This window comes from Pholcus phalangioides, unplaced genomic scaffold (assembly GCF_987345545.1).
Source record: "Pholcus phalangioides strain wild (caught in Gottingen) unplaced genomic scaffold, Ppha-v1.0 ptg000042l_1, whole genome shotgun sequence".
NCBI classification, from domain to species: Eukaryota; Metazoa; Arthropoda; class Arachnida; order Araneae; family Pholcidae; genus Pholcus; species Pholcus phalangioides.
In genome coordinates, this window is record NW_028301628.1 from 30,170,370 (window position 1) to 30,193,598 (window position 23,229).

General features: G+C 36.2%; 1 protein-coding gene across 1 annotated transcript; it reads left to right on the top strand.

Annotated features, from left to right (window-relative positions):
- The first annotated feature begins 1,324 nt into the window (after positions 1-1,324).
- On the top strand, positions 1,325-22,297 carry LOC149064787 (cyclin-dependent kinase 1-like). Its single transcript, XM_089255009.1, has 7 exons — positions 1,325-1,457; positions 4,916-4,964; positions 7,046-7,202; positions 9,188-9,311; positions 13,416-13,750; positions 20,502-20,643; positions 21,847-22,297. The coding sequence occupies exons 2-7, from the start codon at positions 4,928-4,930 to the stop codon at positions 21,961-21,963; spliced, it is 912 nt and encodes a 303-aa protein (XP_089111135.1). The 5' UTR covers positions 1,325-1,457; positions 4,916-4,927; the 3' UTR covers positions 21,964-22,297.
- The last annotated feature ends 932 nt before the right edge of the window (positions 22,298-23,229 follow it).

Sequence of the window (23,229 nt, forward strand, 5' to 3'; positions counted from 1 at the left end):
TGCAGGAATCGGGGGAACGTTCGGTTAATGAATTTGAGAAGCTTATTATTGATTTCGTGTGCCCCGGTGCTTTCTTGTCATTAAAGCAATTAATAATTCCAGAGATTTCTGGTTTCGAAATCGCCTTTCCCTCATTGTATTGTTCCTGGGGGCATTCAAAAGTTGTTCGAGATCGGGTTTCCCGGATGTGTTGCTTGACTCCAAGGGCTGTATACAGGCCCGGACTTAGGCAGGTGCGAAAGGTGCGGTCGCACCGGGCCGCAAAATTTAGGGGGGGGGGCGAAATTTTCCCTGAAAGAAACTCTTTTCTTCTGGAATGGGAAATATTTGTGAAAAAAATTTAATTTTTTCCCGTGAAACTTACATTTGTTGGGAAAAGAAACAGCTTCCAGTTTCAACCCCAATAACATCAAAGCGCTGATAGCCATTACAATTAGTGGAGGAATTCCGAAGAGCATATGCGTAAACTTGTATTGGGATCAAACCCCTCACCTTAATATATAATATTTTTGAACCCTCCCAATATTTCCAATGAGGGCCCCAACTAGATGTTTGGCCAGCTGGGGGAAGCTCGCATTTTGGCTCTCCTCTCTAATATTGAGAGGTTAAAGGGTGAAATTTGTGGTCTCTCTGATCTGGCACCCGGGACACCAGATCCGCCTTCCCCCCCTCCAGTTGCAGCCCCGTTTCTAGTACACAATGAAAATGAATATAATGATAAAAATAAAAAGTTCTTTATCAACATTGTTTTCCCTTCAACATCCTGATTTTGATCTCCATCACACTGGCTGTACAATTTTCGTTGCATGCTGTAACACCAAGACTGCCAAAATACTTCGGTTCACAACTCGGGAAGTTCTTAAATCGGGGAGTAATTATATATTTCTTTTAAAGGAGCCGCAATTTTTTTCTTTTTTTTGCACCGGGCCGCGATATTCCCAAGCCCGGCCCTAGCTGTATATAGTACGCGAGACATGGCTGCAGAGGAAGGGTTTCTTAACCGGTGGGTGCGAGATGGGAAAACATTACATGTTGACATGTTCGTTCAGGAAAAATTGAAATAAAAATAAAAGTTGAATTTTTCGATTCACAAAAAAATATGAATCACACCGATATTTTGAGACCAAAATATGGTGGTTTCCAGGAGCCATACTTACCGCCAAAGCAATTCCCAATTTAATATCCAATTTGGTACAATTAAATTCCATCAAAAAGTCCGAATTCAATCCAATTCAATCTGCTATTTTTGTTATAAATATTACGAAAAAAAAAATAGATAGGTTTTTCTAAAAAAAAAAGGGAAAAAACTATCCGTTGTAAAGCCCGTACGCAACGAGGGTTTTATAGCGCGGGATTTGTTGCTTTGCAGCCTGTTTGAACTCTCACGGTTGAAATTTCGTCGTTTCTCGAGAAATCTAGTCGAAGTTGAGGCCCTGGAGAGTTTTTAGTGACAACGTGTAAGTTAATTGCTTTTCAATTCCTCTTTGAATCATTCATGAATGTTTATAGAAATTATTTCGAATATTTGCTTAATCTTTTGTCTCGCTGTCCTTGTAACGTTCGAATTTATAAATTGTTATTGATAAAAACTAATCATTATAACTGTTTTGTATATGCCCGCGTTTTTGTATGTTTAATGCTAACTGAAAAATGAGATTTTTTTTTTTTTTTTTCCCTGTGAATAATAAGGTATTAATGGTTAACCCGTTAACGTTCATTCCCGGTTTGAAATTGAAATATAGGCCTATTTGGTCTACTCGGAATGCGCTTCTCGGCCACAAGTTTAAAAAAAAACTCACTGAAATTTTGTTTGGATGAGAGTGGTTCTCCTTTTGACCCTGGGGGGGGGGGGGGAAAGATAGGGGAGTCTAGGTGAAAAGCAAGTCAGAGGGAGGCCCTCATGGGGGGGGGGGGGCAAAAGAAGTGGGCATGGAGAGCTGTGACAGAAATACTGAAGCAAAGCAATTGTGCATTCTTGAAAGCATTAAAGAACAGGGCCGTAACGGGGGGGGGGGCAGAAATACTGAAGCAAAGCATCAAGCAATCGTGTGTTCTTGAAAGCATTAAAGAACAGGGCTGTAACGGGGGGCTGCATGTGGGTCTGGTGCTCCAGGTGCCGAATCAGAGAGGAAGGAGGTGCAAATTCCTCTCTTTAATCCCTGCTGCAGCATTACGGGGGGGGGGGGGATGTCAAAATGCATTCTTGTCAAAACAACTAGAAACTGGGCTTAACAATCAGAATTTCAGTCATTGTAATAGATTACTGAGCTAAAACTGGAGCCAGGAGGCACCCAGACCGCATTGCTCTACAGCGATATCGGACAAATAATAGACTATTAAATATTAGACTAGTTAGGAGAAATAGATTACAGGGGAAAATTTTTTTGAAGAAAACTATAGGACAACTAGATCATATTTTTTATTAATTAAGTGGCCACAAAAAAGAAATCGGATCTAATTGGGAAATAACCAAATTGGCAACTCTGCCATGGCGACTAAAGAAATCGAATTTGCACCTTATATTTTTTATGCATGAAGCTTGATCGAAGTCAAAGATCAAAATTATTCCAGCGTGTCTGCTAGCATGTAAAGGTCTCAAGTCCTGAACAAGCCAACGAAGTAGACTAACTTGGACAGATTTTGTCGGAAAAGAAGTTGGCTGGTGTTTTAATTTTCTTTTTGGTTTGTCAAGCCTTAATCACAAAGCTTTCCAGCTGTTGGGTAAACCCCCCAAAGCAGAATATGCCAAAAAAAACTTCAATGTAAGTCACAGAACAATTTTAAGAAAGCTGTTGAAAATGTTATTACAGCAATTTTTACCAGTCGGCTGAGGGCTCATTGTGAAACATTCTGCTTTGCGGAGGGGTAGGCCGACAAGTTGAGGCGGCACTGAAGTAAAGAAAATAAAGTATTTGAGTTAAATAATGTGGTAAAAAAGTGCAACTATATTTTTTTAATCCCATAGAACTTGCCATGTATTCCCTCACCTAGAATAGTGTTTCCAACTTTTCTTATCTATATCGTGGTCACACTTGAAATTATACTTGAACTTTTGTAGCTTTTTTTTTTAAGTACACTTTTGATGATTTAAGTCATTTTATTGAGACAAAACAATTTATTGTTAAATTTTAATGAAAAGACAACATTCCTGAAAGAAAATTATTATGAAATGATTAATTTCATGATTGAAAATTATTGTTATAAAAATGAAGGGCTCATTTAAAAATAATTTAGGCTGGTAGATCTCTTTAAAAAAATTGTATTTCTTTTTTTTTGCTGTTGCTCCCACTTTGGACCACACTTAGTTATGTCACACAAAGAGTGCTCCCCGTCCTGTTACAAGTCGTGAGAAAAATTCTTACATTGGTACATGCATGCCTTGAACCACATTTTTTTAAAAACTAATATGCTTGCAGAGAACCATCACAAATTACCACAACTATAGCTCTTTGTATTCATGTTTAGAGATGTAAAATTCCCGAGAATAATCTTTAGGAGAATATTCTTAAGTATATTCTCTTCGAGGAGAATATTTGAGAATTGTTCTGGAAGGAATATACCAGGTGTACAAGTATGAAATGCGGATTTCAGAAAACAGATGGTGCACCAATGCAGTTTGTGCTATAAAGATTTGACACAGCACCATCTTGTTGTGTCATCAACAAGTGTCAGATGCGCATGAGTGATAAATTGGAAAAGTGGGTGCATAGTGTTGTATTGTTGTGTTCAATATGTCGAAAGTTATACTGAACAAAGAGCATTCGCGGACAGCATTAATTTTTTTGTTTTCGTTTGAAGAAAACTGCTGCTGAATCATACCGATTACTTCGAGAAGCTTATGGTGAACATGCTCCATCACAAGATACGTGTGAATGATGGTTTCGGTGTTTCAAAAATGGCGACTTTGATGTTGCAGACAAGGAACATGGAAAACTGTAAAAAAAAAAAGATGTGGAATTGGAAGCATTGTTGGACAAAGATTATACTACACAGACACAAAAACAACTCGCAGAGCAATTGGGCGTTAGTCAACAAGCTGTTTCCAATGGCAATGCCCCATAACAATGTGAAATGCTCCTTGACAATGGTCAATGTGCAATGAATGCTCCATCACATACGGCAAAAGCAGTTCGCGGCACGTTGGAAGCACTCAGCTGGAAGTTCTACCCTATGCGGCTTACTCACCAGACTTGGCTCCTTCCGATTACCACTTGTTTGCATTGATGGGTCACACACTTTCTGAGCAGCGCTTTGGTTCGTACGAAGATGTGAAAAAATAGCTCTATGAATAGTTCGCAGCAAAAGGACGATTTTTACTGGCGTGGTATTCACAAATTTCAGAAAAGATGGGGGAAATGTATAACAAGCAATAGAGCATACTTTGAATGAAGCACTTTTTATCATTCTTCCGAATTGAACGTGTTTTTTTTGAAAAAAAATCTGCATTTCATACTTGTACACCTGGTATATACTATTATAAATAACTTGAGAATATTCTTATTCTTGATGAAAATATTCTCCTGTTATTTATAATATAAATATATATAATATCCTTGTAAATATTCTCTGGAAGGAGTACTTTTACAAATAACAAGGGAATATTCTTATCGAAAATAATAAGAATTATTCTCAAGTTACTAATAGTAGTCCTTCCAGAAAATATTCTCACCTCACATCTCTATTCATGTGACTGATTCACACTCAGGACAGTGATAAAAAGAGATGTGAACTTAAGTACTCTGAATTTCATTATGAATTCTGATATTTTTACTTTGTATAGGCTGTTCTTTTGCATTTTTAAGCATGCTGCTAGTAGTGCTGTAGAATCTTGGCTGATTTTATTTCATGTTTTTTTTGTTGCATATTAGGGGAAGTCATTTTTTCTCCTCTAATGTTTTATGCACTTGTATTTCAGTGTTGACTTAAGATGGAAGATTATGTGAAGACAGAAAAAATTGGAGAAGGTAATGTTTATTATAATTTCTTCTGTATGGAAAGGGGAAGTAAAGAAACTAGAAATTTTCATTTTTTATACACTTCATATTGAACAGCTGTTGAATCCATAATAATAGATTTTTTATTCACAGTAGAACCTCTTATCCCATTCTTGTCGATGCATATCATCTTAACAGACCTAAAATATCCATTTGTTTTGATATTGTAAGTACATTTCCGAATTGTTTGAGTGACCCATGGCATACCTCCATACATGCTCAAACCATGGCTCACGAGAAATAACCAAACCAATCCAAGTGACGTACAAAAGATTATCAAATCACTTCCAAGACTGTGTCTCACGTTTCTGGATTATTTCTGTGCCTCGTGACACATCTATAGATTATTGAGCGGCAAACAGCGCACATCCAGATTGCTTAAGCAACCCAAAGTACATTTCCGAATCGACTGAGTGACCCACTGCACACCTGTAGTTCACTTAAGTTGCCCCACTGTCTTGTTATAGTTCACTTAAATGGCTCTTGGCATATTTCCAGATAATTTAAATTACCTGCTACACATTTTCAGATTTTGTGAGAGTGGCATTAAACATATTTCCATACAACTCAAGTGGCCCAGTTGCATGTTTCCGAACCAAAGTGGCCCACACTATCCAAAAGGTTGAACACCCTTGTTGTAAGTGATCTTGTAATGTAAATATGGCATATACATCATCTCTCTCAGGACTTAAAAAGTAACAAATAATTTTGGTAGCACTTGAATTTCATGTTGCATCAATTGATATTGATCAATTTCATATTGAATCGAATTTCAGATCACAACCCCAGCCTTATGCAAAAGAAACTTACTAGTTACCTCAAATAAAGCAGGTTTGTGTCAAAACCCAAATTTCATAGGAGCCAAACATTTTTTTTAGGAAAATCAAATATTTTCCCCCACTTGTCCAGGACTTGGCAACCCCCTTTACTGCAGGATTTTTCAACTGCTGTGCTGTGAAACGATCATAAGTGTGCTGCAACAATTTTTAAAAGAAATTGATTAAATTATTTCTAAAGGAGTCCAAACATAATTTTATAGCTTACAATTTTGTTTCAGGAACATTAACTATATTTTTTATTAATATTTAACAAATTGTTTTGTCTGTGTGGTAATTAATACAGTAAAAGAGTGTGTTACAATGAGTGTGGCTTATAACGAGAATCTCTATAATGAATTATTTGTGCAGGGGAGATTGCTATCCAGGTCCAAATCCCATTGGCAGCACAGTTGTGGCCGACTAAATTTAGTTTTCTGTGGTTTTTCCTAATTTGAGGCGTGAATGTGAGCTGGCCTCCCATGTATAAAGTCTCTCCACGGAGAGTAGGACACCTACAACATGATACCGACATAACATGAAAATTCAAACATTTATCGCCTTTACTTCAAAATATGGAATGTAGATGGTGGCATTAGCAAGTACATGAAACAAGCAAAGGTCAGACAACATACATGTGTTAGGGCCATGCATATACATGCTCATACAACACGTTCTGACATGTACTGATTCGTTAGAAATTCTGCAGCTGAACGTGTATGAAGTACATGTTTGGTTTTTTAATAGGGGATTGTCAAAGAGCTAATGTTACAAAAAACATTTGCTTGCAACAAGAAGTTCGTTATAATGAGAATTTTTCTTGTAATTGTGAGCTGTCGTTATAACAGAATTGTACTGTAATTAAAACTATACTTTTTGAAATTTCAATTCCAGTGTGCCATGAAAGTTTAACCATAGCTTCTAGTGTGCTGCGAGATAAAGGGGGGAAAACACTGCCTTAATTAATGTGTTGGTAGACATGCTGACATGATTTCCAAAAATGTATTTTGAGACTTTGATGTAGTAATAAAACCTAGTCCTTTTGTCATTTCTTATTTTATGCACTATTGATAAATGATCAAATACATGCGCAAGAAAAGTGTACATTTCCGTACACTTTTCATGGCTAAAATGAGTTTTTTTTAAAAACGAAATTTCACTATCACTACCTTTGTGATGGTAGTTTACCCTGAAGATTTGTGGTCCTGTACGATTTTGTTTTTGGTGTACTTTCAGGAACTTATGGTGTTGTGTATAAAGGAAGGCATAAGAAGACTAATCGCATAGTTGCTCTGAAGAAAATACGTATAGAGAATGATGATGAGGGAATACCTTCCACTGCCATTCGTGAGATATCTACTTTGAAAGAACTTGATCACCCAAACATTGTTGCGTAAGTTGTGAATTTCTGTTCATGATATCTTGTCTAAGTTTGATTCTTCAATGTTTCTGCATTGACAGTTTCTTACGTTCTTACAATGACAGTTTCTTACGTTCTTACAATGACAGTTTCTTACGTTCTTACAATGACAGTTTTGAATTCGTATGCTTATTCATATCACATTTTTTGAATGAACATTTTTTACCTCTTAGACCAGCTCATATCTCTAAGTTAAATCACTATAATCTATTTCCTTCTAATTCTGCATCTCTTTTTAATGTGCTAAAATCCAAAAAATGCTATTGCATTTTAAGATTCGTGGAGGGCGTACTCATTGCAATTCACATTATTCCTCTGGAAGAATAGTATTTTATATTTCTTTGTTTTTTGATTTTGTATTTCAACTAAATTTTTTTTCCCCCCCATGATGAGTATTGTCTGCTACATATTTCTGCTGTACTGATTGATATTTGCAGTCCAAAGACTACTTTACCATACATCAAGTTTGGTCATATAGCAATTTACTTAAAAAAAAATTTCTGTGTGGAAATATGACCATAGCTGACGTACAATAAAGTACAGGTTTCCCAGCAACCTAGAAAGTCAGGAAACTGAAAAATGGTCAGGGAAAACGTAAAATGTTTGGCAAAAATCAGGGAAATGTACAATTAGTCTATGCAGTTTATTAAAGTCACAGATAATGTTATCATTTGGGTATCGTTATCACTTTTGCAAAGAATGGAATGGACCAATATCATAACACAAAGTTATCAGGACTTTGGATAAGGCTATCATTTTTTTCCCCTAAAGCTAAAGTTTAACCAAATTTATTTTTTTCTCAGTCAGTTATCGTTATCAGGCTGTAAAACTGTATAGAAGGCTAGAAGATATTCTTTCACTGTACTTATGTCGTAATTGGTCCTTAGTATTTGCTGTGATCCATTTACGTATGGAGCTGCTTTGCAATGGCCTTCCTATAGTGGAGGCAAATATATGACAAAAAAGTTCTTGATCAGTTTCCTTCAATTGATAAGATTCAAATTTCTTTTTCCGAGAAACTTTCTCGAGAGATCTATGAAGCATGTTTTACATTGGAAGTATCGTAATTTGTAATATACATTGTACAGTTCATTTTAATGCCTCATAATGGCTGAATTAAAAAAAATCATTTCGGGGGAAGAAGTCCTGTTCTCTCTAAAGTAAAATTAAAAAAAAAAAGGAATGATTGAACATTTTACAACCAATAGTGTAGGAAAGAATAACAGTTGTCCTGTTTCAGACATAGTTATTATTTTCTTATTTTTATCAGACCTGTTATGATCACATTAAGCGGTGTGGATTGTATTTGATAATGGTCAGGGAAAAGTTCTGTGAAAAGAAAGGAGCTTTGAAAAAAAAATTGAAATTTGGTAAGTTTAGCTTTTAAATTATATTTCTTTTGGTCAGGGAAATAATTATGCAGGTTTTGCTGGGAACCCTGTAAGTAGTCTCTCATGATGGCAAATTTCAATCAGTACAATAGATAAACTAATTGAAATACGAATGAAAAGAACATGCGCCGTCCTGACTGGTACTAAAGCGCATGCATAAACAATTTTTTCTTCAGATTCCCTAATGATTCACATTAATCTAGCCTCCAAAGTAGAATGTTTTGCATTGTTCTACAGTAAAAACTCAGTTTTTTCTACACTTTTCTTTAAATTCTTTCATATTGTTCTGCAGTTGCACTGATTGTTCTAGGACATATATCACGGATTTGGGCATATTCTGCTTTAGGAATTGTAGCTTATCGTAACTCTAATAATTTTGTTCAAGTGTAATGTGCAACTCAATGTTTGATTCCTGCTTTGCATTGATGACCAACATGGAGCTCTATATGCCAAAAAAGACATTTCATAACGAATGTCTGACTTTTATCTACTCATCTGAAGATGGATCTGATATCTCCAGCACTTTTTATTTTCTCTTATTCAGAATTTCTCCCCTTATCTTTATAGTCTTCAAGATGTGTTGATGCAAGAAAAGCGTCTTTATATTGTTTTCGAATTCCTTTCAATGGATTTGAAGAAATACCTTGACAACATTCCAGACGGACAGTTTTTGGATAAGAATCTTGTCAGGGTAAGTAGATGCTGAATTGCGTTCTATATTTTTTTGTTCTCTGACTATCTGACAAAATATCATTGCTTACTTTAGTGAGACAAGTTGTTATTGTGCAGCTAAACCTCTCTAAGTGGTGGATAGGGTACTGTTGGGCTGGGCTTAACCTTTTAAGCAGGCAGTTTTTAAAAATTACCTGATCCGCATTATAACGTAACTGCCACAGCGGAAATCACTAAACCCTCTGCAAAATGCCACATCTTTTTTTAGGAATAATACTTCCTTCCGATTACTACCCCAAAAGGAAGGGAAAAAAAAGTCCATTTGTATTGTAAAACTTTGAACAAAAGCTGACTCCATCTGGTCTGACAGGTTGGGGGGGGGGGGGTGGAAAATATGTTCTTGGTGAAGCATCATTATAAATGTGCTTGACAGGGCTGCACAAATCTGTTGCCTTGCATGCCTGCGGCATGTAGAAATTACGATCAGGCATGTATTTTTTTAAGCCACATGCCCGACCCTAGCATATAAAACATGGGTTCCTGCATCATATGACAAGTGACATAATATTTTTCAATTTCAGGGCCTGTAGAAAACTCTGTATTTTTCGTATTAGGTTGATGACAATTAAATTAGAATGATATGTAGATGTTTAATCTTCATTATCATTACTAATATTGTAAGTTTTTTGAGATTTTGACCAGTCCTGGTGTTTGGACTCTGCATTGCCAAAATTAAATTGCCTAAGTTAGCAAGGTATCTTGTCAATGCCGCTGGGTCAACAAGTCAAATTTTTTTTGTAGACACCAGTCGAATTTCGTAGGAACCACATACTTTTTTGTTTTCAAGAAAAATTGGGCCTAAATAACTTTTTTCTACTTTTATAATGATTAAATGACCCCTTTCGGTGTTATTAGGTGTTTAGACAACCCAGCACTTGAGATTTGTCTTACTCTTTCGATGGGTCAGAAGCGCAATATCAATTTTTTCAGTCATTCAAAATTCAGTTAAATAAGTTCGTTGAATTTTTCTAATTCATTTGCCACTTGATTTTAAGAATTGATACATTTTTATGAACTAGTTCCTGGTCTCGTACAACATGCCATTTCTTTGAATGTCATTCCCATTCATGAACTCTCAGTTTTACTAACTAATTATTAAAGTCTGCTCAAGTTCGAGACTAACAAGTGTTGACTGAATGAACATTTTACAAAAAAAACAATATTTGATGACAAGTGGATATGTATATCTTGAGAAACACAGTTCTCTTCTGATAGGCAACAAGGTGCATAGTTCTAATGATGAAGTGGCCTCTTCTCCCTAAATTTTGTTGTTTGAATATTTCTTGAACAAACTCTTCTATGAATCCCTCTTTGAAAGTGCTGGGATTCATCCATGGAGATTCCTGGTGAGCGTAGATAATGGGTAATGATGCAAAAGTGGCATATATGAAAGTTATTCCCACCACCCAGCTTCACTGATTACACTGCACAACAATGAAATTGCATCCTACATGATAATATACAATTCGTAATGGTCTTGACCTGCTGAACCACAATGAAGAAGCTTTATTAGCGCTGGTTTTGGAGATATTACCATGTTAACAGTTAAAAGTGCTTTACATGCATTATTATACAGTGAAAAGGTGGTAAGGACCCACTAGAATAATGTTATTAGGGAAAAAGGTCAACCTTGATGCTGACTGACTGCTGTTGAACAATTGTAAGAAATGCTCATGCTGGTGTATAAGTTCAATGCACAGAACAAAGTAATGTGTCAGACCTCAATAAATGAATTGTGATTATAATATATTTGTTTTTATATGTATTTGTGTTGTGTTTTAATCAAGGTTGGACATCCCAGATTGCCATAGCGACTAAAAAATTGGTATTAGCAGCACCTGAAATTATCATTGTGTAGTTATTAAATTGCCGGCTGAGAACAGCACAAAATTTTTGAGATTTATAGCAGCATATCTGCCACCATAAAAGAGCGGCCCCATGTCCCAAAAACAATCAAAAGAAGCATTATTGTAGATCTTTTTCTTGTGGGTAAAATTTTTGTTGGTGCCTAAATTTTTTTTCTAGTGCCTTGATTTCTTTGTGATTTACCCAGCTCTGGTTTTAATGTATATTAATGTTTTGCCTCTATATATTGGTGAAATTTCTATACATTTAGTTTTCCTGTATTATTTATTGTTTTCTGTGTACTTATGTTGTGTATCAATGTTAAAAGTATTGAATTATTATACATATATTAAATGTGTAATTTTTCTCATAAAACTAGTCAATCCAGCTTTTTTTATGGTTAAATTTCATATTTAGCATACCATATTACACAAGAAATGACCATTTGTGTTTCAGATGCAGAAAGTTTGCCAACATTTTTTGTTCAGTATTATCTGGTGAGAAACAGTTCTTCCCTCCATTAATTAGCATTTCCATAGCTAAAAATTTTGTTCTGCCAGATAGAGAGACTTTGCCATGTGTTTCAAGTGATCAAGGTTTTACTGCTGGGGGAGGGGGGGAACACAACTTCCTTCCCATGACCAAATACAAAAGGGGGGGGGGGTGTTCTATTTGTATCGCAAAATGCTTCTACCATATTATATACATTATTAAAAATATATAAATTGAAAAACTGAATTTTCTTCTATGAATATTCTGCTTCGGGGGTGCGGTGTAATGCTTCACACACCTTCTGACCCAGCCGTTTGGCCATACAGTGTAATCCATAAATCAGACGTTGCCATCCCGCTCAGCACTCATTTGGACCGATGGGCGAGACGGGAAATAATTCCCTGAATCAAGGGCCAGGGAGAATCTGATTCGAGGGGTGGTGCCAACCCTCTTAATGTCAGTCACATGGTTTTTGACTATGGCTGCAGAGCCAAAGTCGCTGACCCCAGGGCTTCGTGCAACGTGCATCAAGCTGAAGCTTCACCCCACTATCGATCTGGAAAGCCCAGCCTGTCAACAATAGGATAAAATTAACCTGTCTCACGACGGGGGTGCGGTGTAGTCATCTTACATATCTAACACTCCAACTAAACAAGGTGCAGAGGTGCAAAATCTTTTTGGTCTGCAGGGCAGAAATGTGATGTGGATATCACTTTATGGCAAAATAAAACTGGTGTATCTGCTGATTTGTTTGTACTCCTCTGATGCTGTTCTTCAGGAACACTTTATAGGCTGGATGTAACCCTTGATGGAAGCCGTATTTGGCCTGTGGGGCAGAAAGGTTGTGCACTTGTGCTCTTGTGTATTTGAAAAATGGTATATCTTTTAGCTGCCAAGTTTTTTATTGTCTCCCAGAAAATTCTTACATCTCCCGAATTTCGCCCTTTGATTGTAAGAAAATCTACTTTTGTGGAAAAAAGTTATTCCCAAATTTACTTGGAAAGAAGACAGTTGCTCTCGAGTTTTTATCTCCTAAAATGATGTCACTAGCCTAATGTATATTGTTGCCACTGTGTCAAATCACAAAAAAGTAATTTTTTTTGGGGGGGGGGGGGCGGGGGAGAGACAAAATTTGCTAAACAGTCAGCGTAAATTGCACATTACAACATCAAAAATTAGTGAGATGACTTTTATCTGCTTTGACCATATGTCCCATTGCCTTCGTTTGTCCTGTTTTCGGCCCGATAATGATTGTTTTGTTCGCTAGATTTGATTTGAGAGTAGTAATGGCAGGTAATTTAACTTACTGGTTGGCAGTGATTGACAACTTGGCACTAATCAGTGATGGCTTGCAGGATGTCATGTTTTTGAAAAAATGTTGGGGGGGGGGAAATCCCCTCAATTTTACTTACAAAAATTAAAAATCCTCACATTGTTTTCTAAAAATCTCTTATATTCATTTTTGTATGGAATTCGGATCTGTGTAAAAACCTCCGTAATTCTCATTCTCCAAAGTTGGCAGCTATGATGTATCTGAATTTAACTTGATAATTATTGTTGATATATGAATATATTTTGATAATTGTGTGTGAATGCTGAGAAAGGTAAATATATTTTGTTTTGTGACAATGAACTTGATAGTTTTTTTCCCGCGGTGTTACCATGTTCTGTTTTTCTAGAGTAATTTTTCAGAATATAAAACTGATTTCAATTTTATTATTTCTAGAGCTACCTATATCAAATTCTGGAAGCTGTCTTGTTCTTCCACCAGCGGCGCATCATGCATCGCGATTTGAAGCCTCAGAATCTCCTCATCGATGACAAAGGTGCTATCAAGATAGCAGACTTTGGATTGGCTCGTGCTTTTGGTATCCCTGTCCGTGTCTACACTCACGAAGTCGTGACCTTGTGGTACAGAGCGCCAGAGATTTTGTTGGGTGCTCAACGCTATTCGACACCCGTTGATATGTGGAGCATTGGATGCATATTTGCAGAGTTGTCAAACAAGACCCCTCTCTTCCGTGGAGATTCTGAAATTGATCAACTTTACCGTATCTTCAGGTGAGCATTATCAATTGACCAAATCTATTTCAGTTGTTTGCATTTATGTGAGGGAACTGAAAAAGGTGACTCTTCATAATATTATGATTGATTGTATTTAGGATTTTAAACAAGTTTCCCAAACTATAAGAATGTGTGACATGAATGTCGCTCTCCACTTGTTAATACAAGATATACGGAAGACTGGATGTTGTGAAGATATTTATTATTTCAGATGTTTATTTTTTAAGGAAGGAAAAAACTCATCTCTGCCTCCACCGGGAGTCGAACCCGGGTCCCTCGATTGCCGGACGAGTGCTCTGACCACTAAGCTACAGAGGAGATAGAGATTTTCCTTCGCTAGAGCGTATATATGCCGAACGGAACCGTGCAATGGACGGTGAAACCGATCAGCTAATAGCTCATTGACGACGAGCCACCAGAGGGCTATATATATGACATGAATGTCGCTCTCCACTTGTTAATACAAGATATACGGAAGACTGGATGTTGTGAAGATATTTATTATTTCAGATGTTTATTTTTTAAGGAAGGAAAAAACTCATCTCTGCCTCCACCGGGAGTCGAACCCGGGTCCCTCGATTGCTTTTTCCTTCCTTAAAAAATAAACATCTGAAATAATAAATATCTTCACAACATCCAGTCTTCCGTATATCTTGTATTAACAAGTGGAGAGCGACATTCATGTCATATATATAGCCCTCTGGTGGCTCGTCGTCAATGAGCTATTAGCTGATCGGTTTCACCGTCCATTGCACGGTTCCGTTCGGCATATATACGCTCTAGCGAAGGAAAATCTCTATCTCCTCTGTAGCTTAGTGGTCAGAGCACTCGTCCGGCAATCGAGGGACCCGGGTTCGACTCCCGGTGGAGGCAGAGATGAGTTTTTTCCTTCCTTAAAAAATAAACATCTGAAATAATAAATATCTTCACAACATCCAGTCTTCCGTATATCTTGTATAAGAATGTGACCTTATTTGTCTCTTGGACAAATTTCTTGGACATCAAACGTACATCTTTTAGAACTGTGTAAAATGTTTTTTTTCTCAACTTTGATACGTGGACCTCTTTTCACGTCAGTTGACATGTTGGCATGAGTTTCGAAAATATTCTGCTGTCTATAACCTCCAGATTCAATAGTTATCACTGCATCTCGGAAGAATAATTATTACCTCCAAAATCACAAATGGTGCTGCAATTCAAGTGGATATAACATTTGAACACTTAACCAAAGGGTGTTTAGAGGTTTGAAACTCCCAAGAGGATCATACTAGAGATGTAAAATTCTTGAGAATATTCTCTGCTAGGACTACTATTATAAATAACTTCAGAATATTTTTATAAGTTCTTGATGAGAATATTCTCCTTGTATTTATAATATGGTTACATATATAATATCCTTGAGAATATTCTCTGGAAGGACTACTTTCATAAATTACTGGGGAATTTTCTTATAGAAAATAAGAATTATTCTTATTCATTATTAGGTTATTAATAATGGTCACTCCAGAGAATATTCTCCTCGATGAGAATATTCTCCAGTTACCAAAATCTTTCCAGAGAGTATCATCAAGAATATATGTAATAACATGTATTATAATAAATAATCTCGATAAATAACTTAAGAATAATAATTATTTTTGATAAGAATATTCTCTAGTAATTTATAATAGTAGTCCCTGTCTCTCTTCCAGTCAAGAAGATGGGTATATTGAAGTTTGTAGACCACAATATTAAAGTTTGAATGCAAGAAAATTAAACCAACATGGCTGAATTATGCAACTTTTAAAAAAAAGGGAGATCAAGACATAATGCAGAAGTCGAGTAGCCGTAAACACTGGTAGACCTTTCTTCGAGCTGAATATTGCTACCAAAGGCTTGTGATCTGTTATGAGAGTAAATCTTCGGCCTTTCAAGTAAAGCATAAATTTCTTTACTGCCCAGATAATTGCCAAAGCTTCTTTGTCAATCTGGGAGTATCTCGGTTCCGTTTTTGTCAGCGTACGAGAAGCGAAGGCAATTGGTTTTTCTGTTCCATCAGGTAAGACATGTGATAGAACTGTTCCTATTCCACTGGAGAAGCATCCGAAGCAAGAGTAAGAGGTAGTGTAGCATCATAGTGCATCAAGATTCGCTTTGAGCAAATTTCCTTTTTGATCTTGAATGCAGCCCCACACTTTTTAGACCAACGCCATGGAACGTCCTTTTTTGTCAGCTCATTGAGAGGATAGGTAATGGTCGCCAGATTAGGACAAAATTTCCCGTAGAAATTTACCATGCCCAGAAAACTTTTTATTTCCTGAACGTTTTTCGGTGTGGGAACTTTCAAAATTGCTTCCGTTTTCTCATTCGTTTCACTTAGGCCATTTTCGTCAATTTTGTGACCTAAGAAATTTATTTCTTTTTGAAAAAATGTGCTCTTTTTCAAATTTAACTTCAGCCCATGCTCCTGACATTTTTTGAAAATTTTTTCCAAAGCCCTGAGATGTGACTCGTCATTTGTTCCGGTCACTCTGGCATCATCCATAAAAACTTTTACACCATCTATTCCTTGGAATAACCCATCAATGCACCTCTGCCATATTGCTGGAGCTGCATTTAGGCCGTACATTAATCTTTTACAGGCGTATAACCCCTTATGAGTGTTTATGGTTAGAAGTCGTTGACTGTCAGGGTGCACTTTCATTTGCAAATACGCATGACTGAAATCCAATTTTGAAAATCGTTTACCCCTATTTAAACATGAAAATATTTCCTCAAACGTTGGTAAGGGATGCTGAGGCACCTCTAGCTTAGGATTTAATGTGACAGAATAATCTGCACATAACCTTATGGATCCATCTGGTTTCACCATGGAAACAACTGGTGTAGCCCAATCTGAAGTTTCAACTCGCTCGATAATGCCTTCTCTTTCAAGCTGGTCTATTTCTTCTTCAACCCTGTCTTTTAATGCGAAGGGCACAGTTCTCGCTCTACGAAACTCTGGGGTAACATCTGGTTTTAGCTTTAGTTCCACTTCATGGTTATTTATCTCACCCAATTTGTTGTCGAAAATCTCTTTATAATCATCCAACAATTTTTTGAGATCCATGTCATTAGCGGTCCTCACAGCTTTAGGAGAGTTCCAGTCTAGATTGATTTTGTATAGCCATTCACGGCCAAAAATAGTGTCTAAATTTTCCCTCACCAAATCGTGTGCAGTACGGAAGCAAAAGTGCAACTTTCAAGTGCAACTTTTGCTTTCCGTACTCCACTTTCACAGTGACATATCCTGCTGGGACAATTTTTTCTCCATTGTATGTCTGGAATACTAAGTTCGTAGGTGGAACTTTTTTCTTCTAGATTTTTCTGAATCTCTGTAAGCTCATTACTGATACTGTTCCACCCGTATCAACTTCCATACTCACTGGTTTATTGTCTATGTTGACAGTAACCATCATCAGAGGCTTTTTCGGCTCTTCACTCAATACCCTCTCTAACCCAAACATGGAAACATCATTTTCATTTTCCTCAACTGAAATCTGTTTCTGTTTGTTAGGTGTCGATTGAGTCTTCTTTGCCGCGTAGCAGGCTTTTTCTATATGCCCGAATTTTTACAGAAGCGACATTTGCTAGCAATAAATCTGCAGGAGTCTTTATTGTGATTTGTCCCTGTGCATCGTACACAAGACGGATATTTGACAGCCGCGGCAGAGTAGTTTCTGTTTTGCGCGGGCAGTTTCGTTTTCCTCTTTTCCGCTTTCACTACCTTCAGATCTGCCAGCTTCCCGATAATCTCATTCGCCCCCTGAACAGCTTTCTTCATCACCAGCGCAATCTTTATTGTTTTGTCTAGCTCGATGTCGTCTTCCTCAAATAAACAATCGAGGATCGCTCTATCTCGGAGCCCACTAACGAAAACATCCCGAAGCATGGTGTTCAACATCTCTTGTTTATAATCGCACTCGATTGCGAGATGTCGCAATTCGGCTATATATGAATTGATGCTTTCACCTTCGTTCTGCTTTCTGTTTATAAACATGTGCCTACTTGGTATAATCAATGCTTTAGAATTCAAATATCTTCAAAACATTCTTTAAAATGGCGAATTCTTTTTCCGATGGATTGTCCGGAGACAATAAATTTAACAAGTTGTAGAGCTTTGCAGAAATGCTCGAAATTAAGACTTTAGCACGTTTTTCTTCTGGGACATTTTGAATGTCTAAAAACGCCTCGAAACGTTCTATAAACGAATCGAAAGTCTCTGAAGCTTCATCGTATTTATCAAACGAAACCGTCACTTTTTGGTTTGTTGACGTTGAGCCTCGTTGCTCTTTGACTGCTTCCATTAGAGCTTGATTCTGTCTTATTAACTCTTCAACTAAATTTTCCATCGTCAGAGATGTATGAAAAACTTTTTCTCCTACCTTTTGCAGTCTTCGAGTAAATACTCTATCCAACTTTTAAGATGGGCCTCGTCGCTACTTGTTGTGTTTCCTTTAACACTTTTGTGAGCCGAGTGGATAACACATGGGTAATTATTTTGATGAGTATTTATTATTACGTTAGACTTAGATAGATTACATACATATAGATAGGAAGAACTTATAAAGCGGAAAAAGCAGAACATTTAGACATCTTGTCTACTTGATGTCAGAGGTGGGACTCACTAGTTCCCCTTACACAACACTAGGTGGCTTGTATGTTCTTATCACTTTAGTTCTTTTAGTCATTTCTTATAAACACCACTGGGGGGGGGGGGAAATTCTACAATAAGAAGCAACCAACACATTTGTGGTGCCAAAAATGATTTTTTTTTTCTATTATGTTATGTTGTCTAAGGGGACTACCCTCCCCGTTTTACTTTTTAGTCCTGCGTTTTCCTACTTTTTCTAATTTTTTGAGTGGGAGCCTCAGTTTTCCTTCTGCCCTGTATCTAGGGATTAAGTCCAAGTCTCTTATATTTACCCCTAAAGATCTGTACTACTTTTAATCAGGAAGTTTGCCATATATCAATAACATGCCTGCCATACCAGGTTACTTTTACTTCAATATCATTAAAGTTATATGAAGAAAAAACGAAATTTAAAGTTTTTTAATTAACAAAATCAAGTGATGTAAATTGGCGTGCCCTGATAATTATACTGTAATTCACAGCATATAAAACACTTTAATCTGCATAAAAGTAAGTTTTTGTTATTCAACATATGCCAGGTTAAAATAAAACTAGTTTTTGACGGTTTTAATACTAAGGTCAAAAACCTAACTCTAATTTTTTTTGTCAAGCCATGCTTATATATACGGATTGCACAGGTTCAAACATGATTTGATATAAAACATCAGAATGTCATGATTGATTGCAGTGGGATTGATTGAATCTTGTATTGACTCGTTATAGTATTACAATTTTACAAAATAAATCATTGTTCAAATGTACTCTCAATTCGAATACCATTTCCATAGTTGCAAGTCTCCCTGATTGTCTGGTAGCTTCCCAAATTTCTACCCTAATCTCCCAAGCTCTTCAAATGTTCTTATCTCCCAAATTTCTGCTGCGATTGCTAGAAATCTTTAATTTTTTTTGGAAAAAATTATTCCCAAAGAATTTAGCAGAAATTAGACTGTTGCTTGTTTTTCCCCCCTCTAAAATGTTGCAAGTGTAATGTAAATTGCTGCCATTCAAATCAAGGGAAAATGTTTCATTTTCGCAGGAGGAAAAAAGACAATTTGCTAAGCAGCTAGGGTTCGTTCCAGGGTTGGGAAAATATATTGCCGAACATGTCCAGGACATGTAAATAAAATTAAATGCTTTCATTTATTTTTTCATGCAAGTGTTCCTATGCATATATATGAAATTTCACAGAATTTGTTAGGCAATCATTATGAAACCTATAGTCGGTGTATGGTGATCTATTTTTACTGCCCTAATATTTTGGGCCCTATGTGAGAATGTCCTCAAATCCTGCTTTGGGGCAGACTTCCTTCTCCTCCAAACCCAGGATTTTTCATAGTCCTTCATAGTAAATATATTTAAGTAAAAAAATGATAATGAAATTCTGCTTGGTCTGGGACCTTTTCTAATTTTTGAAGTAATTCCATTATATATATATAATGATATTTCGTAATGTTTTTTGGGCATGTAAAATGTCAATTTGGACATCTTTATTTTGAGTCACATGCCTGACTGTGTGTGTAAAATTTTCAAGACTTTTTTTTAAGTCCAGCCTTTTAGACATTTGAATTGGTGAGATAACTTGTATCTGTTATGACTACATTCTATTCAGTCTGTACATCCTGTTTTCAGGCCCAAAGACACATTTTGTCAGCGTAATTTGATTTGAATTCAGTAATGACAGGTAATTTGACCTTTTGTTTGGTGACTTTGTACCAATTGGCAATGCCATTTTTTTAAGTGAAAAATAAACAAACCCTACCATTTTATTTTCACTTATGAATATCCTTACTTTGTTTTTCAAAATCTCTTTTATATTTGTTTTGTATAGAGTTTGGATCTGTGCGAAAATCTCCCTGATTCTTATTCTTCAAAGATGGCAATTATGCTTTTGTGTAAAGTTAGAATATAAATAAAAGTTTTGATTTTTCGTGTTTTAATGGACTATAGTTTCACTTGTAATCTATTATGAACCCCCCCCCCCCCAAAAAAAAAAAGAAAAAGAAACATTATAATCTCATTTTTTTTTAAAGTTTTTTTTACAAGATCTATTTACTTGCCATATTTTATTCAATATGAAATATTTTTCTAACTACACAGGAGCTTAGGTACACCAACGGACGGAAGTTGGCCCGGAGTTTCTGAACTGAAGCTGTATAAAACTACTTTCCCCAATTGGAAAGATAATTTGCTGGCGAAGTTGGTTCCTCAGCTGAATACAGCTGGTCTAGATCTTTTGCAGGTAATATCTGATGTTATGATTTCCTCTTGGTTTTTGAGTGCTGCCGCCACCTGCATTAAATGTTTCTGTTTTGAGTATGGGTCTTATTTACTTCCTAGCATAACATATGCTTTTCCTGGGAGAATTTTTTGGCATTATATTATTGCAAAGGGAAGAATCTACGAGTAATCAAAGTCTAAAAATGCTGCGTGCTTCATAAAATGTATTTTTAGATTTTTATTTCATTTGAACCTTTTTTTGTAAAGCTTAATGTGTTAATACAATAAATACAATGTACAATAAAGCCTTTCTTTTGCTGCAAAAGAGGGGTGACCTTATCAGAGGGGGTCCCGTATAAAATGTATAGTAGTAACAATAACTGAAATGGTTCTTTATTTGAATATGAATCGAATTCTGTCGAAATGAGATGCGGTTCAAGTCGTGAAAGTACATAATTATTGTATAAATACACAATTAAAATTAAAATGAAATACTGTATTGTACAAAGTTACTGAATCTACATGTTTTGGAAAAACTGATCATTTGATGTTTGGTGGATTTTGCCAAGTGTTTCAACTCCTTCAGAATTGGAAGACTAAAGACTAAATCCAATCACTTTCCGTCATTATTCCGTTTACAGCAAAATGTATTTAATCAATGCACATTGAATTGATTTGCAAAAGCACGAACTTCAATTTTACATTTTCATTCTATTTGAGACATCAGATTTTTCTCTTGGTGACAGAGAGTGATGATTATATTAGAGCTGGCAATATTAAACAGAGTGGGCTAATATATGAGCATAAAATATACAAGCACAACCAGTAACTCGTGATTTCAGTCTAAACGGACATCAGAATTGCCAAATGTCAACAAATTTCATTAAAAAGTAGTCATATTAAAACTTTTGCTCTGCCATTTAGTGAGCATAATTTGAAACAAAATCGTAACTATTTGTGTCCATACAGGGGCTTTAGTCAAATGGAATGAATGACGAAAACAGTATCTGTGACAGCATCTGAAGGTGACCAATAAACAGATGTTTGATATAGGGCCTACGTTATTTAAATAGGCTTTTTGCTGGGAAATTTTTATTTGTTTGTAAAACAGGAGTGACTGCAACTGAGGGGTGACCATTATAAGGGGTTTTACTGTATTGCAACTTCAATATTGATGTTAGTAACTTTACCCCTTTTAAGCTAACGAACATGGTTTATTTTTCAGGCTATGCTCATATATGATCCAGCCGATCGACTTCCAGCCATCGATGCCATTGAGCATGAATACTTCAGTGACTTCGGCAAATCTTGTCTTCCAACGCGCAAGACTCTGAACCAATAGTCCATCTTATTTGTAAAGATATTCGGCATATTGTAAAGCTTGTCATAGACTATTTTTCCCCTCATGCTTCCGCCGTTAAGGTCCTTTTCTTTTCTCTTACGTGGTATATGTAACATCTTTTTCTTGCAGAACTGCATATATTTTAATAATGTATTTTAATGATGGAAATTATTAGTTTTAGTAGTGAAAAAAGAAAAAAAGCAATGAAGCTTTTTTATGTGTTTATTTTTTTATTAGATATGCAAGAAAGGGTATTCTTTGATGTTGATGCGATTTGTTTCTTCTTTCTTTTTTGTTGTGATACATGGTTGTAATAAAATTTTATTTGTGGTGATCCAACTATAGCCAATATCTGTGAATGATGGAATAGGTAGCTGAGGTTATCTTATAGAAGGGGCTCTTAACCTATGGGTCCAGACCTAAACTTGGGTCCCAGGAGGCTTCTGAGATATATTGTTCAAATCCATTAACAGCCAGGGGCTCTTGAGCTATGGGTTTCAACTCAGACTTGATTTTCAAGGGCTTCTAGACCTAAAGCTAGTACAAATCCACTTACAACCAGGGATTCTTGAGCTTGAGAAGCATGCACACTCCCACATTAGCATTCCAACCGGAACCTCTAGCCACTGAGCTATAAGTAAAGTGGAGTGAGGACTGCGCGAGCCGCCGTGCTACGCGACCGCATCGCCCTTTTGGAGCGAACCGGGCAAAACATTTCCTGACCATGTTAATTCAATGGGGCAATTCCAAATACGAGACAATGTACATTCCGTTTTTTTTCACTTCTCTGCCAATAATTATGTATTCTTTATCTACAAAAAAAAAGTATAAAAATGAATACTTACTATCATACACGAAATACCCTTTCTTTTCCAAAACTTAAGAGGAACTATTTTTTTTTATAAAAAAAACAACATACATTTCTAATATTGTGTTTTTCATTTTGGTGAAGGCTTGCACTTCGAAAATTCGTATCAGTGAATATTTCCGCGAATTAACTGCTGAAAAAAGAACTTTCAATGCAAAAAATGAAATAAAAATTACAGAGAAAAAAGTGTTTAATATATTTTTTCAAACATATATACAACAATGTGCACATACAAGTTTTTTTTCCAATAAACAATTTACAAACAGGTCCACAGAGAATAATTTGGAATATTGAAATCGCAATTCACAAGAGCACTCTGTTTGCTATCAAATAATTACTTAGTTACAATGCAAACCTTTGTCTAGTATTTTACACAGACAAACTCTAAATTTGAAGGG